At 41.4% G+C, this 18,151-nt stretch overlaps 1 protein-coding gene and 1 non-coding gene across 2 annotated transcripts in view; both read right to left on the bottom strand.

Annotated features, from left to right (window-relative positions):
- GNB5 (G protein subunit beta 5) overlaps window positions 1-16,969 on the bottom strand; it is a 52,084-nt gene extending 35,115 nt beyond the window's left edge. Inside the window, exons 1-2 of the mRNA XM_043981983.1 lie at window positions 16,475-16,969; window positions 1,675-1,811 (exon numbers count right to left, since the gene is read on the bottom strand). Coding sequence (XP_043837918.1) covers window positions 1,675-1,811; window positions 16,475-16,586 — 249 coding nt within the window. The 5' untranslated portion in view covers window positions 16,587-16,969. The remainder of the gene's footprint in view (window positions 1-1,674; window positions 1,812-16,474) is intronic.
- On the bottom strand, window positions 12,243-12,348 carry LOC122744887. Its single transcript, XR_006355224.1, has one exon. It is a non-coding gene; the product is annotated as a U6 spliceosomal RNA (small nuclear RNA).
- Window positions 16,970-18,151: the final 1,182 nt, after the last annotated feature.

The raw sequence follows: 18,151 nt of genomic DNA, 5'->3' as shown, positions 1-18,151 counted from the left end.
AAATATATTTAATCATTCCTGTACAGTTGTACATGTAGATTGTTTTCTGTCTTATGTAACTACTTATAATACTTCTCTGAAAACTTTAATCATGTCTTTTTTTTTGTTATTTTTGATAACACTTTTAGATCCTATTCTCATTGATTTTCTACTGTAGGAACCTGAGTAGTGAGATTTTCTGCAGAAATCTAGTTGTTTCTTTTGGTTTCTGATTCTTTGGCCTTTGTATAAAGGGATTATAGAATTGTTAGAGTACAAGAAAGTGAGTCATAACTGATAGATACATTTTTCCACAGCATAGCATTTTTCCCTCTGATATTTTAGATTGACAACCCAAACAACTGGTTGGAGATTCTAGACTGAAAGGCCACATAGGAAGTAACTTGTAGTAATTTACAGAGATGGATTTCAGACCAAGAGGTGCAATGCACAATACTTCAACATTTAACAACCTATCACTATGACTATTGATATACAGATACAATATGTGACTAGAAAGTAATGTGACTCATTCTTTTTTGTTTGTTTTTGTGAGGCAATTGGGGTTAAGTGACTTGCCCAAAGTCACACAGCTAGTAAGTGTTAAGTGTCTGAGGCCAGATTTGAACTCAGGCCCTCCTGAATCCAGGGCCGGTGCTCTATCCACTGTGCCACCTAGCTGCTCCAACATGACTCATTCTTAATAAATATGCCACAAGTGATACATTTAATTTAGATTTTTTTCCTTTTAGTGAAGCAATTGGGGTTAAGTGACTTGCCCAAGGTCACACAGGTAGTAAGTGTCAAGTGCCTGAGGCCAGATTTGAACTCAGGTCCTCCTGACTCTAGGGCTGGTGCTCTATCCACTGTGCCACCTAGCTGCCCCTAAGTGATACATTTAAATAGTGTTCCCTTCAAAGTAGTCACCCTGGAAAACAACACACTTCTTGTTCTGATAATATAGTCATTGCTCAAAACCTTTATGTAATTTCTTCCCAGTCCTTAGCACATTTAATATACTTAACAATGGTCAATTTTCATCCTTTTTATATGATTTTTTTCTATACAAATATCCAAACATCTTGAGGAACCATTCTGGTGAGGAGGATGGGAGCACATACTGAGATGTTTTTGGAGGGATTCTAAGATTTAGAACCAAAAAGGACCTTATAGATAATTTTGTCCAACTTCCCCATTTTGCAAATAAGGAAATCCAAGGCAAAAAGAGATAATATGACCTGCCTAGCGTTACATAGGCAATCCAAGCTATACTGGGATACAAATTCAGCTCCTCTGATGCCAAATTTTGTGCTTTTCCATTACCTCATGTTGTCTTCTTGGGGGACTGAAGAAAACACTGAAGGAATTAATCATTTTTAAGCCCATGGAAACCATGAAACTGCTATTGATTTTTTAAACCAATAATAAATTCAGAAAGGAAGAAATTATTTTGCTCAATAAAAATCATATACAGATAATTCTCAAATGAACTTTCACTTCTCAGCATGCAGGGTTTATAGGAATTAGAAAATGAATTAATATTGATTTATCTTCTGGGAGACTGACATGGTTAAATGAAAGATACAAGGATTGGGAAAGAATTTAGAGAAAACATATTTTTATTTCTTCTTATTTAAGGATATGCACCAGAAGCCATTACCAGTGAACTGTATTTTGAGAGGAAGTATATTTTACCTGAGAAGAGCTCACAATCCTCCTTTTATCTTTACACCAGTCCATGCAGAGGACTTTGTTCCCATGGCCCTTGAGTGTTCTTCTCGTCTTCATCACAAACTGACCCAGAGCCTCCACTCGTTCAGCTACCTGATGCACTAAAAAGAAGGGTTAGAAGAAGGTTGTGTCATATTCACTGTGGAAAATTATGGCATGTTGAACGTATAAAGAATCATAACTTGCAGTCATATACAATTTGTTGTAAAGCTTGGTCATTTTTACCTTCATAATATCTCTTGTACAAATCCCTTTCTCTCCACTCTCACAATCACAATCCTAGTTCAGGCTCTTATCACTTCTCCACTGGACTATTTCAATAGTCTTTATTATTTTTATTTATTTATTTGTAATAAACTATTTTATTTTTCTCCCATTACATGTAAAGATAGTTCTCAACTTTTGTTTATACAAGCTTTCCAATTTCAGATTTTTCTCCCTCCCTCCCCTCCCTCCCCCCTGCCCTAGACAGCAGGTAATCTGATATAGGTTATATATATATATATTTATATACACACATAATAACATTAAACATATTTCTGCATTAGTTATGTTATAAGAGAAAAATTAGAGCAATGACAAAAAACCTCAAAATAGAAAAACAACAGCACCAAAAACAAAAGAAATGGTATGGTTCATTCAGCATCAATACTCCACAGTTCTTTTTTTTCCCCCTGGATTTGGAGATCCTCTTCTATCTCAATAGTCTTTAAATAGGTCTCCCTGCCTCTATCTTTTCACTTAATCCACCCTCCACTCAGCTGCCAAAGTGATTTTCCTAAAGTGTGTACATCTGATGATATCATTGTACCCTCCCCTGCTTGTTAAGTTCCAGAAGGCTTTTCCAGTTCCCCCAGATGTTAATGCCTTTTCTTTTCATACTACCTTCTATCCTCTCTGTCTGTCTCTGTCTGTCTGACTCTGTCTCTGTCTCTCTCTCTCTGTATATATTGTCTGTACCTAATTATTTATGTGTTGTTCTTCCCTTTTAGAAAGTGAAGTCTTTGAGAGCAAGGACTGTTTCTGCCTTTCTTTATATAGTCAGTTCTTAGATGAGCATCTGGCGCATAGCAAGCACTAATAAATGCTTATTGATTGATTGATTGATGAATTGACTCGTGGTACCTGAGGAAAGCCCTCATATCAACTTAAATCAATACCATTTGATTTAGGGGTTGGGGACCAGAAATATCAGTCCCCAGGATTACTAAGGAATAAGGGAGGAAGTAGAGACTCCTGAGACCCGGAGGGATGTGGCAAAACCAAGGTGGGGCAAGAGGGAGATCTCTTGGGTTGTAGCTCTGTGGAGGGGGGACAGGAAGGGGAAAAGCATCTAGTAGCTCTTTAATTATTCTCATTAGCTAGATGTTAAGCTCAGTTGTTTCTACATTCCAAAGGAATACTAGCATTATCAATGCCCTCTAAGTTTTGATGCCCTCCTTGGTTCTGGCTCAGAGTTAAAGGCATGAACATTTAGGAAAATTAGTCATATGGCTATAGGGCTGTAATTTTTTGGTAATAGTTTGGGCTCTAATAAATGTTATTGTCATGTAACTTTTTTTTTTTGTGGGGCAATAAGGGTTAAGTGACTTGCCCAGGGTCACACAGCTAGTAAGTGTCAAGTGTCTGAGGTCAGATTTGAACTCAGGTCCTCCTGAATCCAGGGCTGGTGCTTTATCTACTGTACCACCTAGCTACCCCCAACATCATATTTTAGAACTGTCTTTTACATGAAGCTTCCTTGATCCTTCCAGTTGCTCCTGACCTTTTGCTTCCTAAACTACCTTGCATTAACCTTGTGCATATTCTGCAATGCATATATATGTATACATATACACATATATACATACATACATATTAGCTCTTCTAACAGAAAGTAAATTCCTTGAGTGTAGGGATTGTTTTATTTTTGTCTTTGTATCTCTTGTGCCTAATTCAGTGCCTGGCATATAGCAGGTGCCTAATCAATACTTACTGATTAGGGAAGCTAGGTGTTGAAGTAGATATTGTGCCAGGCTGGAGTCAGGTAGACTCATATTCCTGAGTTCAAATCTGGCTTCAGACACTAGCTGTGTGATTCTGGGAAAATCACTTAACCTTGTGTGCCTCGGTTTCCTTATCTGTAAAATAAGCTGGAGAAGGAAATGGCAAACCACTCCAGTATCTTTGGGGGTCATAAAGAGTCAGACACAACTGAAACAACTCAACAACAAAACAACCACAGATTGATTGATTGATTGGTTAATTGATCTATATAGGAGCTGTATAGCTTCCAAACTGCTTTCACATATATTCTCATTTTGAGTCTTGTAACTCTGTGATGCACATTGGGTAGGTAATCCTATAGTCACCCTAACCAGTTCTCTACACTATGCCAAATGTTTTCCATTTGTGTAAGATATACACAGAAAAGTTTTCCTATATAACAGAATTCCAAATAGCATGTCCAGGGGGCAGCTAGGTGGTGTAGTGGATAAAGTACTGGCCCTGGATTCAGGAGGATCTGAGTTCAAATCTGGCCTCAGACACTTGACACTTACTAGCTGTGTGACCTTGGGCAAGTCACTTAACCCTCATTGCCCTGCAAAAGAAATAGTATGTCCTGAGTAACTGAGTAACTGGGTGGGGAGGGAATCATTTCTAGCTAAAGAGATCAGGGTAGCCTTCATGGAGGAGGCAGAAGCTGAGCTGAGTCTTGAAGGAGAGGACATCAGTGGGTAGAGATTAGGGAGGGAGCAGGAGGAAGTACAGATAGACAAGAAAGTCAAGAACACAGTCTTGGGGAACAGCCACACTTAGGAGGTGGGAAGAAGCCAAAAAAAAGTGACAGAAAGATTGGTCAGAAAGATAGGAATAAAACCTTTCTATTTACATAGAATGCTTCTGAATTACACCTAGTGCTCCCTAAACTGCCTTGATTTGCATCAAGTTAAGAACAAAGTGTACAATGTAATAAAAAACAAAGCTGCCTACATCACTTCAATTTACTAGAACATCCAAACTGGACCATTTACAAACAGACAGAGGCTAATTCAACATTCTCACATTCCAGACACAAGCTCTCAACAGGGAACAAGGTCCTGTCTTTGTGCACAAGGCATCAGATTGGGGCGGGGGGGGGGGGGGAGAATCTGTGACGTTAGAAATAGATATTTCCAGGAGACAAGAAGACAAGATAGATAGCTATAGGTGAAAAGTGAGAAGGTTTTGCATTGCTTTAGTCTGGACAGATTTCACTCCTTTCACAGGAAACACAGAGAGGGAGGTATAGGCTCTCTCAATTATCCAGTTACAGTGTTTTCAGGATATTCTAGCAGCCTTAATAACGTCTCTAGTGAAATTAAGAGGGGGAGGTGAAAATGAGTGATTTCCCTCTCTGAGAAATGTGTCTTGCAGGGCCAAGCTGACCAAATCACTCTTGGGCATAATCCAATCCCTGTTCTGTTGTTCAGGAATTCATATCACTTGCTAGTGTAATAATAATAATAATAATAAAAATAAAAACATTTTTATAGTGCTTTAAGGTTGGCAAACACTTTACAAATATCTCATTTTATCGTCAATTATTATCTCTGTTTTACAGCTGAGGAAACTGAGGCAAACAGATGTTAAGTGACTTGCCCAGGGTCACAGATCCAGTAAGTTTCTGAGGCCAATTTGAATTTAGGTCTTCCTGATTTCAGGTCCAACTCTTTATTTACTTTATCATCTTGGTGCAGACTGTCTGACAAGCAAAGGACATGAGGACAGATATGAAAAAGAATCATAGTCTCATAGATTTAGTGCTGGAATAGGTTTAACAAGACCTCTGGTCCAAACACCTCACTTAACAGATGGGAAAACTGGGGCCCAGAGAAGTGAAGTAATTCTTTTGCTCAATGTCACATAGGTTGTGTTCAGTCATGTCCAACTCTCAGTAACCCTATTTGAGGTTTTCTCTGTAAAGATATGGGAATGGTTTGCCATTTCCTTCTCCAGCTCATTTTATAGATGAGGAAACTGAGGCAAACAGGGTGAAGTGACTCATCCAGGGTCACACAGCTAGTAAGTGTCTGAGGCCACATTTGAACTCATGATGATGAGTCTTCCTGATTCTAGGTCCAGCACTCTATCTACTATGCCACAGAGGTAGGAAGGGACAAACTCAGGTCCTTAGACCTCCAATCTAGCACTCTTTCCACTATATAAAAGACCTCCCCTTTCCAAGGCTGTCACACCAACCCACAAGTCCCAGCCCAGTTAGGGAGTAAGGTTGGTCTTCTACCACAATACCACCATAGGTCAGCTCAGGGGAGGATCAGGGATGAAAAATGTTTGGACACAACTCATTGGCTTCCTGGTTGGCACACCTGGCACCTAAGGACTCTAACCGCCTGGCACCCTGGTTAGCAGGCCTGGCACCTTGGCATACCTGGTACTTACGGACTTTAACCGCCTGGCACCATGGCACACCCCAAACCAAGAAAGAGCTGCTATCCTTTTTCCAAATCCCTACAACTCTCACCCTTTGCCAACCCATTCTGGCATAATTGAAGGAGACACCAGAACACCTCCAGGCTAAAATCTGGACTTAGAGTATGGGCAGCAGCTGGTCTTCCCAAAGCACTGACCTATTCCATCCGAGCATTTGAATCTCCAAACCCAGTTTCTGTCTCCACTGTCTGTCTCACATCCTTAACTTCATTGGCCTGTTGGGTTTCCTAATTTCCCTTCTGTATCCCAATGTTTAATGTAATGCCTTATACACAAAATTGAAGTGCTGGCTGAGAGAACTCAGAGACAAAGAAAGTTGCTTCCTTCAAACACTCATGCCTTAGAAAAATCCTGCAAAACAATTCTGTTGTTGTTCAGTTGTTTCAGTCATGTTGGACACATTGAAGACTCTGTGACCCTATTTGGGGTTTGCTTGCCAAAGATACCGGAGCGGTTAACAATATTAACTCACTTTAGGGTTTGTCAAGTGCTTTCTTCCCAACAACCCAGTGACGACTTTATAGAAGAGGAGTCTGAAGGCCTGGGAAGCATTGGGACTGGTCCCCTCCAGCTCTCTTGAATCCTACGATTTTTTTTTTTTTTGCATATGAGATCTTAGTGTCTTAGAAATTGGAAAGGACCTCTGGGGTTGTTCTCTAGTAAAATGCCCTTGATTTACAGTAAATAAAGTAAAGTCAGGGAAGGTTAAGAAATTTCCCCACTCCTACTTTTTGTACCATCTGCACTTAGCACAGTTTCTGACACATAAAGGGTGCTTAATAAATGTTTATTGATTAATCGATTGACACTAATGAATACAGTTAGTTATTGGTCAGGTAAGAATTAGACTTTAGGCTTCCTGACTCCCATCTCAGGGATACTTTTCACTACATCATTTGAATTGGGCCTCAAAGGGTACAGACAGAAAAAAAAAAAGGAAGAAAAAGCTCAACCTGAGCTAGACATTCCTCACTGGACACCTGTACCTTTGTCAGTCAAAAATTTTTTTAAGCACTTACTATCTATCAGGTAATGTTCTAAGAAAAGGAAAAAAATCCTTGCCCTCAAGAAGCTTACATTCTAACGTAGAAGACAATATGAAAATAGCTAGATCTGCACAAGATATACACAGAATAGATGAAGCTAGTTTGAAAGAAGGTGCTTTCAGCAGTTGGGATAGGGGGGTGGTAAGCAGGGAAAGGCCTGCTACAATGTGGGATTTGGGGTGACCCTTGAATGAATCTAGTGAAATTAAGAGGGGGAGGTGAAAATGAGTGATTTCCCACTCTAGAGAACCTGTGAAGCAAGGATTTCTTGCTGCCAGAAGAATGAGATGAAGGCAGGGATAGTTGTCCTTTTCATTATCAGCAGCACTGTTGCTGTCACTGAAGCCACAGGCACTTCTGTGTAACAATAGCATCGTCTCTCCAGGAACATGATTATATATATTTTTTGGAATAATCCCAAATTATTTTGGCTACCTCCTCAGTCTCCCTCCCCCAAAGTGTGTGTATACACATATATACATACATACATACACACATACTACATAGAGGGTATCCCAAAAGTCTCAGTGCATTGTTAAGCTTTAATAATTTTTGGGACATCCTCTCTCTAGTTTTATTTCTCTTTTCCCCTGTAAGGCTTGTTATTCTAGAAGGAATATCAGATTAGGAAACGAGATTAATTTGAGAAGACTCTTTCTTTACATATACATGCACATTCTTCCCCAGGATCTAACTAGTAGGAAAAAACTATTATGAAAAAACCCCCCTAAACCCTCAATTTGTTCTCCCTATATGCCAGCATTTTTCTGGGCTAGACTCATTCCCTGTTTTGGTGCACTGGACTCAAAAATATTAGGTCAGGGTTTGAATCTCAGCCCTGCTACTTTTTATTCTTTTACCCACTAAGTGCCTTTGGGCAAATCACTTCATTTCTCAGTATTTTGTTCTCCCCTTTTCTGGAGAGTGCTCTTCCTCAAACTGCAACTGGTGATGATAATTACATAATGTGTCCTTGCAGGGTCCAGTGAAGATCAAATGAAATGATGTATGTAAATTGCTCTGTAAATGTGCTCTACAAATGTGACCAATTAGGATAACAGCTCTTGGAGTTGGAGACCATAGGGGTCTAAGTCCATCACTTACTGATAAAGGAAAAGGGAAGTTAAGTAACCTGCTCAAGGTCACACAGGATTTGAAGGTAGGACCTCTGTCTGGAGCCCAGTGTTTTCTTCTGCTCTTTGAAATCCTGCATGGGGTTTTCTTTAATAGATTGCTCCTCCCAGTCCACTAAAACTTTGAAAGCATTTTGGCACTTTTTAACATTCACTTTGATAGGGAATTTCCATATATTTAAAGGAACTTACTTATCTGGCCCAATGCCTATAGTATGTGTTTTTCTTAAAGCTTTTCAAACGGATCTGGCAACCAGACCTCCCTTCTGTTATACAAATAATAGCAGAAGTCTGATAATTATCTGTATTCTCTTTCTCTTTTTTTTTTGGTGGGGCAATGAAGTTAAGTGACTTGCCCAGGGTCACACAGCTAGTAAGTGTCAAGTGTCTGAGGGTCAATTTGAACTCAGGTCCTTCTGAATCCAGGACCAGTGTTTTATCCACTGAGCCACCTATCATCTGCCCCCTATCTGTATTCTCATAGGAGAAATGTGTGCGTATGTATGTGTGTGGTTTTTTTTCCCCCCTGACTTTAATAGCCATCCATAAACATGTGCTGCTTGGAGCATGAAGACATTGAGGTAAGTGTCTTGATCACAAACCTTAGATTACTAGCCCAACCCCCCCCACACCTGCAAATGTTCACATTTTACATTGTTTAGATTCTAAAAGAAAAAGGCCTGACTCACCAACCAAAACAGAAACTCATGTAGTCAAAGTGAGAATGTTTGTCAACCATCATTTATTTTCCCAGAATATTTTTCTCTTCCCCTCCTATGGACATATTCATTTTGAACTCAAATTAACTCTTTAATTTTCACTAAATCCCAAAGTTTTGTGCAGACATTAAATTCTTTGAAATAAAGGAATCAAAAGGAAACACAAGAAAAAACCACTAATGAGATGAATATCAATGACACTATGTACAAATATATGTGTATATATATGTGTGTATATATATGTATATATGTATACACACAGACACACGGTTTTGATCAAATAAACAACTGCTTTTTTTGGGCAGTGGACTCCTAATTGATCACCCTTCCAGGAACCATGTTAAAAAACAAACCATGAGAACAAACCATAAGTACAGAATCTTGACCAAATGGTTCCATACAAAGACATGCTCAGTATTTACCTAACCTCCATATCTTACCCTTTCCCTCCTTCTTCCATCTCAGAATAGGGTGACCTTCCTTCTAACCAAATGCCCTTCACTTGTGCTCTTGATCCTCTCCTTTGGGAACTTTTCCCATCAACCATTCATTCCATTTCTTGTTCATTTTCAACCTCTTCCTCTTTGCTGGGTCTTTTCCTTATGTCTATAACCCCAATCAACTATCCCTTATCCTAAAACAAGAAATTCTACCTTAAATTTGTCATCTCTTCATGGAGTCATCCTCTCTTTCTTCCCTCCTTCATTGCGGTTTTTTTGGGGGTGAGAAAATTGGGATTAAGTGACTTGCCTAGGGTCACACAGCTAATAAGTGTTAAGTATCTGAGGTTGGATTTGAACTCAGGTCCTCCTGACTCCAGGACCAGATCCACCTAGCTGCCCCTTCTCTCCTTCATTGTTAAACTTGGCAATGGAGCATCTACCCAACTACTCTATTGAAACAGCTTGGGGGCAGCTGGGTGGTACAATGGATAGAGCACTGGCCCTGGATTCAGGAGGATCTGAGTTCAAATCTTGCCTCAGATACTTGACACTTACTAGCTGTGTGACCCTGGACAAGTCACTTGATCCTCATTGTCCTGCCCCAAAACCAAACCAAAACGAAACTGCTCTCAACAAAATTACCAGTGAGTTTAAATGTTTAAAAGCAAATGTTCTTTTCAAAATTTTAAGAACATTTAACACACCTGTATTCTTTCTTCCCTTGGCTTCTAGAACACTACTCTCTCATTACTTCCCTTCCTACTTGTCTCAGTGAAACATGACAGACAATTAAGAAAGAAAGCTTGGTGAATATCTGGGTGAAAATCAATCCAGAGAGAAAGGGAAATTATACTTATTGTCTTAGAATTATACATACTAGGCCAGAGGTATCAAACATAGAGAACCAAATTAATATGTAATTGGGAAGTATTTAACAAAATAAAAATACAATAGAACATAGATAATGTTAATATGCAATTTTCTAAGTCAATAGGTGGCTGTAAGGGATTCTTATGTGTGGTTTATTGATCCCCACCCCCTTTTTGTTCCAGTTTGGTGCCACTTCTACCTAAATGTAAGAAGGAAATATAAGATAGGCTTGTGATGCATATCCTAAGCCTCTCATAGAGGTATAATATAGTAGAGGAATCTCTCAATGTTAGGAGTAAGTGATGAAGGAACTTAAATTATCTAGCCATCAATGACACAAGCTGAATCAACGAATTCCTTGATTTGCTTTAATGGTAATTTCATCCTTCAAAAGGTGAAAGAAATGACAAGGGAAATAAAGACTCTGGACCTAATTCTGACCAACTTGCTAAAACTGCCGAAGCAATTAACAAGCATTTTTAAAGTACCTACTGTGTGCCACTTACTGTGTGCTAAGTGCCGAAGGTGATAGGAACCTGGGGGGAAATAAATGTTATCTTGTTGAATTTGTTCTATCCCAACTGCCTGCGATATTGATTCTGAATTTCAATTCTATTAGTTCACATTAGTAGCAACATTTCTGGATTGCTTCTGTAAACATGCCTGAGATGCTACTTCCTAGCTGGGATTGTGTGGTGGATCTTCTTGGATATTAACAAACGTATGTAATTTAGGCATTTGCTTCCAAAGACTAATGGGAAGAACCTGAGGAAAGTCCCCTGGTTATTCAGGATAAATTCCTTGGAGCAAAGGATGATCAACCATACCAGAGAGATAGTGAAACAACAACATTACTGAGTAAGACAAGGACAGTCCCTTGGGAATTGGAGGGAGTGTCCCCGATAGGATGGAAGATACAGGGAAGAAACCTGTTCTGAGACACAGAATATTATTTTCCTATTTGGTTGTGGATTCCCAGACTCCATGGAGCTGTTTCCAAGCCTTCTCAAATGCTAGGTGTAACTAATGTCACAGCTGTTAAAACAGGCACTCAGCTATTTCCACAGCTTCTGTGGAGGGGGTGGGGCTAGGGTGGTCAGGACATTCAAAGCTGGACTATCTTCCTGGTGAAGAACAGACTAAGTACATTTTCAGTATGCCAGGAATAGGCTTGAAAGGGGCAGAGCATGTCTCTCTTTTTTTGTTGTTTTTTTTATTTTTGGAGCATGTATCTCTCAAACCATACCTTGTCTCATTCACTTACCCTGATTCCACAATACCCTAGGAAGGAGAGTACCAACAACAGAGTAGATGATCATTTTCTGACCAACCAGGAAGAAGGGTTATAGGGAAGATGGGAGTGAAGTTATGTTAGAAATTGGTAGTAGAATGGTAGAGTTCTGGAGCCATGCAAGGCAATGGAATGGACCAATGTGACTTGGAGCTAGTTCTCATCTCTAGGGAACCCTCTCATTATTTTATGTGGTGGTGGGATGTATATATGCATAGGGAAGGGCAAAAGGGTGTGCTACACAAGTTGGATCCCTGGCTCTCAGAAGTAGGATATTCAATGAGTCCTGTAGGCCTGGGAAGTTCCCTCCACCATAGCCCTCTTAGATACTTTTGAGGATGACTACTGTGCCATATCTGAATTGTGAAACATGACAATATGACCAACTGAAGTACCAAAGTTATTTTTGTTTTGTTTTGTTTTGCACCAGGCAATGAGGGTTAAGTGACTTGCCCAGGGTCACACAGCTAGCAAGTGTCAAGTGTCTGAGTCTGGATTTGAACTCAGGTCCTCCTGAATCCAGGACCAGTGCTTTATCCACTGTGCCACCTAGCTGCCTCCTTGAAGTACGATTCACGAATTTGTGTGTCATCCTTGAGCAGGGGCCATGCTAATCTTCTCTGTATCATTCCAATTTTAGTATATGTGCTGTTTAGCAAGCACCCCCTTGAAATAACAAAGTTGAAAGACTTTGTCTACAGTTCTGGGCCAGCCACTGAGGCATCTCATAAAAATTACTTCATTTCACTTCCTCATATGTAAGCAAAAAGTAAGATGACCCTTGTTGTCCCTTCCAGCTCTGAAAATTTAAGGTTCTAATATAGAGAAGGCCTGTCCCTTCCATTAGGATTTGGTATCTTTAGCCAGGGTTGAAATTAATCTGGTATTTACTGATCATTTTATAATCATGAACCTCATGATTTAAAAAAACCCATATTTTAAAAAAATACGAACAAATATAAATGTTGAGTAAATATATGACAGGTGAAATGGTATAAAAATACCTAACGTCCTACTTCTCAGTTCTATAAAGTCATTGATGACCTGACCTAAGATTAAATATGCTCTCAAGGCACATAATCCTTTTGAAAAGACACATTTAATGAAGATATAAAACATGGAGTTGAGGAATTTTGCATGTAAAAGGATTACTTTGGGAATGTTTCCTGGATAAAGCAGCGATTTTAAATGGGGAAAACCAGAACTCCTACTTCTTATCTAGGCTTTACCACCCATTTTAGGGGGCATTTTATAGACTTCACATGAATAAATTCAAAAAAGGATTTTCCCCCTGGCTGTAATATAGTTGCATACTGCTGCCAGAACAATCTTTTTAGTTACATATTTGGTTACAATCAAAACTGCTCACATTTATATAATGCTTTGGGGTTTGAAAAGTGCTTGTCACTCTGCTTAAAAAAATATCCTCAATAGTTCCTTGCTGTCCACTTTTACTAGGTAGTCTGACACCTACTTTTCCAGCTTTATATTACTTTTCTTTTTGCTCCAACCAAACTGGACGGTACTCTGCTTCCTGAACTTGCCTTTCCACGCTCTGTTCCCAGTGCATGCAACCCTTCCTTTTCCTCTCTTAGCCCATTTAAAAAGTCCAACTCAAAAGTCAATTCTTCCAGAAAGCTCTATCAGCTCCACGAATACCAGATTGGTGCTGTGGTAGTGGTGATTGGGGTAGATTTGGGTAGAGAGCAGTTTGTCTGAAAGAATCTGAGGGTTTAGATAGATTTAGGTCGGGGATGAAGTGGTTTAGGTGAACTTCAAGTTCAATATGAATCAAAAGTGTGATACAAAAGCTAATGAAGTTGAAGTCCTACGGTAGAGAGCGGGGTGGGGGTGGGAAGGGGTGGGAAGAAGCATCCTGAATAAGGAAGTTATGATCTGGGGCTGCCGTCTACCCTGGTCAGAGCACTGTGTTCAGTTCTAGGTACCAGTATTTAGGAAAGACAGTGGTAAATTTTTAGAATTCAATTTTTTTTCAATTAATGAAAATCTTCTTCCTCTCCTCCCCCATCTCCCTCCCTCCCTCCAAGAAAGAAAAACAAATCCTCTGTTATCTTTCCAAGAAAACCCCAAAGAGGTAGGAGGAAGACAGGACTAAAACAACTGAACAAGATGTTGTTTACCCCTGATAAAACTGTGAGTAAGCTCCCTGAGAGTAGGGATTGCTTCACTTTTTAACTTTGTATGCCCAGCACCTAAAACAGTCCCGCCAATGTTTGTTGACTGATTATGCAGAGCCCTGCACTTTGTGGTGGGGGTGGGGAGAGATAAAAAGAACTGCAAAAGTACAGGGTATCCTGTACAAATTAATATATTGGGGTTTTTTTTGCTTTTTTTTTCTTTTTAAATCTCCAGCACTTAGCACAGTGCCTGACACATAGTAAGCCCTTAAGAGAAGATTGTTAACTGATTCATGATTTGGTCCATATTGATACTGTTCTCACTGATGCAACTCCTCCATGACCTCTCTTTTTGCTTGAGTCTTCCATTTATAGGGGATATTCTACATAATATAAGGTAAAATGTGGCAAGTCATAAGAGAGAGGAAAAGTTTCATGTGAATTCAGAGGGAGAGGTTAATTTAGCTAGGGGGATCAGGTCGCAAAGAAGGAGATATTTGAGATGGGCTTTGAAGGATGGCAAGAATTTTGACAAGGAAGGATTCTAGGTATGGAGAAAAAATAAACATGTTTTCTAAGAGAAGACATAGTAGGAGCAATATAATTGTCTCAAATATTTGAAGGATTCTCCTATGGATGAAGGACTAGACTTGCTTTGTTTGTAACAAGCGGGTAGAAAGGGCAAAGAGGGAAAAAAACTTCTTGGCAATTAAAAGTATCCAGGGGGCAGTGAGGTGGCGCAGTGGATAGAGCACATTATATATGTGTATATATGTATGTATATGTACGAGAGAGAGAAAGAGAGAGGAAAGATAAACTGGAGCCACACCTTGAATACAGGGCCGAATGCTTTATACTTGAGGCAGTGGGGTGCTACTGTGCTTTATTGAGTAGAAGAGAACAGACTCTTTGGATAATGTTTTTCTGGAATCACCTTTGTGCAAGTCAGAGGTCAGTTCTGTAACAGATGCTTTGAACTACATTATTCTTCATTTTGAAAAGTTGGTAGCAAAGAACACATTCCTAAAGCCTTCCTGAATTAAAAACCCCTTGCCAAAATAGAAAGTGGTAATAGGAAGCTGATTTATCCAAGTCATTTTAAAATGGTCAGTCTAATTGACTCAGTCATAGATGACCTGTCTTGAATCCTGTTGGTGGTGAATAGTGTTTGCATTTGTTTAATGGATTCTATTCTCCTGCTTTATCATCTAACAAAACTACAACTTTATTATTCCGAAGCATTTGATTTAACCCTAAATCCACCAATTTAACATTTTAGAAATGGGTAAGGTTTTTTCCATCCTTGTTCCAAAAGAACAAAACAATTGCAAAAATGACTTTCACCATGGTCTACTTTCTTTCTGAAAACGAAAGCAAAGGAAAAAGCCATTGAAAATCAGAAAGGAAAAAGGCATCAAAATCACAACCATTGCTAATATAAGTAAGACTATCACTAGGCAAAGATATCTGTGAGACTGCCATTTTTCCTCAAGGAAAAGAGCAATCATTGTAATTTTAACCATTGAAGTCTAGAGATGAGTAGTAGTGATTTTTACCTCTCTACCTATGCTGGGGGGGGGTACAATCACCCACTGAGGGTGATTACAGTACTGAAATGATTTGACCCATGAACATAAGGGATTTAGGGGGTCTCCAAAAGAATTTGGGAGATCAGGGATCCTACCTCCAAGCTCAAAACACATTAGCATATTAGCTTAGCATGGTCAGTGTCTGTATGTCTAGGTCAGGAACAAAGGGCCATGACCACACAGGCATTTGGGAGGTGGGGTCCTATTTGTGGCCACTGGGCCCCATCTGGAACTCCCTTTCCATTCCCTTATCTCCAACCTACTGACACTTTTGTATGCCCCACAAATATTTATGAGGCCCCCGGCACATAAAATTTTCCACATAAATCCCTGTGGGAGGGTTATTTTAACCACAACAGTCACAAGCCAAATATGACTTTCATAAACATTTTGTAGGTCACAGAAAAGAATGTAAATCACAGAGACAGCCTCGGGCGTGCATTCATTCCGGCCTTCCGATGACCCCTAGGGTGTGAGAATGATGTCTCTCTCAGCAGGTCTCCTATTGGGGCAGAGCTCGGAAATGGGAATGGTACCCAAGGGAACACCTAGGGGGTGGGGTCAAGGGGAGGGTAACCTGTTTTCAAAGCATCAACAGGCTAGGCTACGCTTCAAGAGGCTGCCTAAGAGCCAGGATTCCTTCAGGTCAGGACAATCTCCAGGAGGGACACCATCCTCTCTTCCCCCAAAATCTTCTGTCAAGGGCAAGAAGCTACAAACGCTCGTTCGCTAGTTCCCTTCCCTCGGCTCCCAGATTGTCTCCTGCCCCTAAGGGCAGGAGCCTTTCCTGTTTACCCAGTTGAGTTCTCCACCCAGGGGGAAAAACACCCTGGTCTCCGAGCAGGCAGGAGGGCCAGTGTAATTCAGTAGCAGCAGCAGCAGCTGCAGCCATCGGCTCCTTTTGACGCTTCAACCCCAGCCCCCGATTCCCCCGACCTTCCCGCTCCTCCTCCATCCCTGTCCCCATCCCCAGCCAGCTCTCGCGTCCCGTCCCCCCCCCCCCCGCCCCCGCCTGGCCTCTGGAGCGCGCGACCTTCCTGGGCCCCGGCTCTGCGCACTCACGCTCCACATCGTGCAGCTTGGCCCGCTCCTCCTCCAATTTGCTCTTCAGGCTCTCGGCCTCGCTCTTCAGAGATGCCAGGGTCTCGGTCTCGTGCAGTCCCTCGGCTGCCATCTTTCCGGGTCGCGGGGCCAGCGAGGGGTGGAGAGAGGAGAGAGGAGAGGAGAAGAGGTGAGGAGGAGGAGAACAGGAGAGGGAGGAGGAGAAGGAGGAAAAGGAGGAGAGGGAGGGGAGGGCGGGGGCTGATACTGATGCTGTGGCTATTGCAGCTCCAGCTGCTGTCTCCCTGAGCGACTGGCCTCTACTTCCTCCCTCCCTCCTCCTTTTCCCGTCACTGTGACGCTGCTGGTGGATGGGGAGTCGCTTCTCCTCCGGGCTACCCAGGAGCCCCTGGCGGGGGAGGGGGCGGCCTGGTTGCTAAGCGAAGTGGGGGAGACTGGGCGCGGCTTGTTGCCCCCCCCCCCCGCCCCCAGGTGCTGGGGAGGTGACTTTCGACTCGGGCCCTCCTTCCCAGCCACGCCCCGGGAGTGGTACCCTGGGAGGAAGGACCAGTTTGGGCTGCAGGAAGCCCCTGACCTCACTCAGCCTAGTGGGGTGGTTGGCTGGACCAGGGGCTGGTGCAGACGTATTTGATAAGAAATGATTGATCAGTGCCATGACACCACCAACGGGGACTCCATTTACCTCCCTATCTATCATGAAATGTTCTGTGTTTGTCCTGACTTTGAATAAGAAATAAAATCCACGAGAAGGTCTCTGGGGCCTTTGATATCAGGGACCCTGCACTTGCTTTGCCCCTCCTACCCCCTCCCCGGCTAAATAGATTGTGAGGAGGTGAGAATAATCAGTTTATGCCAAAGACAAGACCTGAGGCTTTTTAAAGTATAAGCCGTCAATAGCTCAAGGAACAAGAATTTGTTAAGCACTCGCTGGCAGTAAGCCCGCTATTGAGATAGGTGCTGGGGGGTACAAAGAAAAAGCCAAAAGAGTCCTAGACTTCTAGGAGTTTACATCTAAACCCTTAACTCTTCTCCTAGGTGACCAAGGAAGGAGTTAAGCTATCCAGCGTCTACTCTGTGCTTTTCCAGTTGACATTGATGGTGGTAACTGGATTTCGCATGTATGAAAATGTTGATGGGAAATTCTGGGGTTTGATTTCCTCCAATCCCCCAGAAGGCACACTGATTCTTCAGAGGGGACTAGCAAGGATGGGGTGGGATGGAATGGGACAGAGGGAAGGGAAGAAATGAGCAATGTTGCAAACTTAAAGAATAAGGCATCTCCACTCAGATGGGATAGTGGAAAGAGCCCTAGATTGCAAGTTAGATGACCTGGTTTCAAATCCTGTCTCTGCCACTTAATTAAATCACACAGTTAACTTCACTGTGCCTCATTTTCTTCATCCATGAAATAAGGGGAGTTAGCTAGCTGATCTCTTAGGTCCCTTCTAGTTCTAGATCCTGATCCCATAATCTCCAAGAAGGCTAGAACTAACAGATCAGAAGACTAGGATTTGGGGGAAGGGGAAAAGTGAAAAATCATTTTGACCCTCCGAAAAACATTTCAATAGCTGCTAGAGATTCTTCAATATTTTAGGATAAAGCATATTTTCTGGGGCAGAATATGATGAAAGGGACACAGGGTCTTCTAAGCAAACTGGGGGGACCAAGCAGTTGTCA

The sequence above is a fragment of the Dromiciops gliroides genome, chromosome 2 (assembly GCF_019393635.1).
Source record: "Dromiciops gliroides isolate mDroGli1 chromosome 2, mDroGli1.pri, whole genome shotgun sequence".
Taxonomy (NCBI): Eukaryota; Metazoa; Chordata; class Mammalia; order Microbiotheria; family Microbiotheriidae; genus Dromiciops; species Dromiciops gliroides.
Note: the sequence above shows the minus strand (reverse complement) of the source record. Positions and strands in the feature narration are given on the sequence as shown.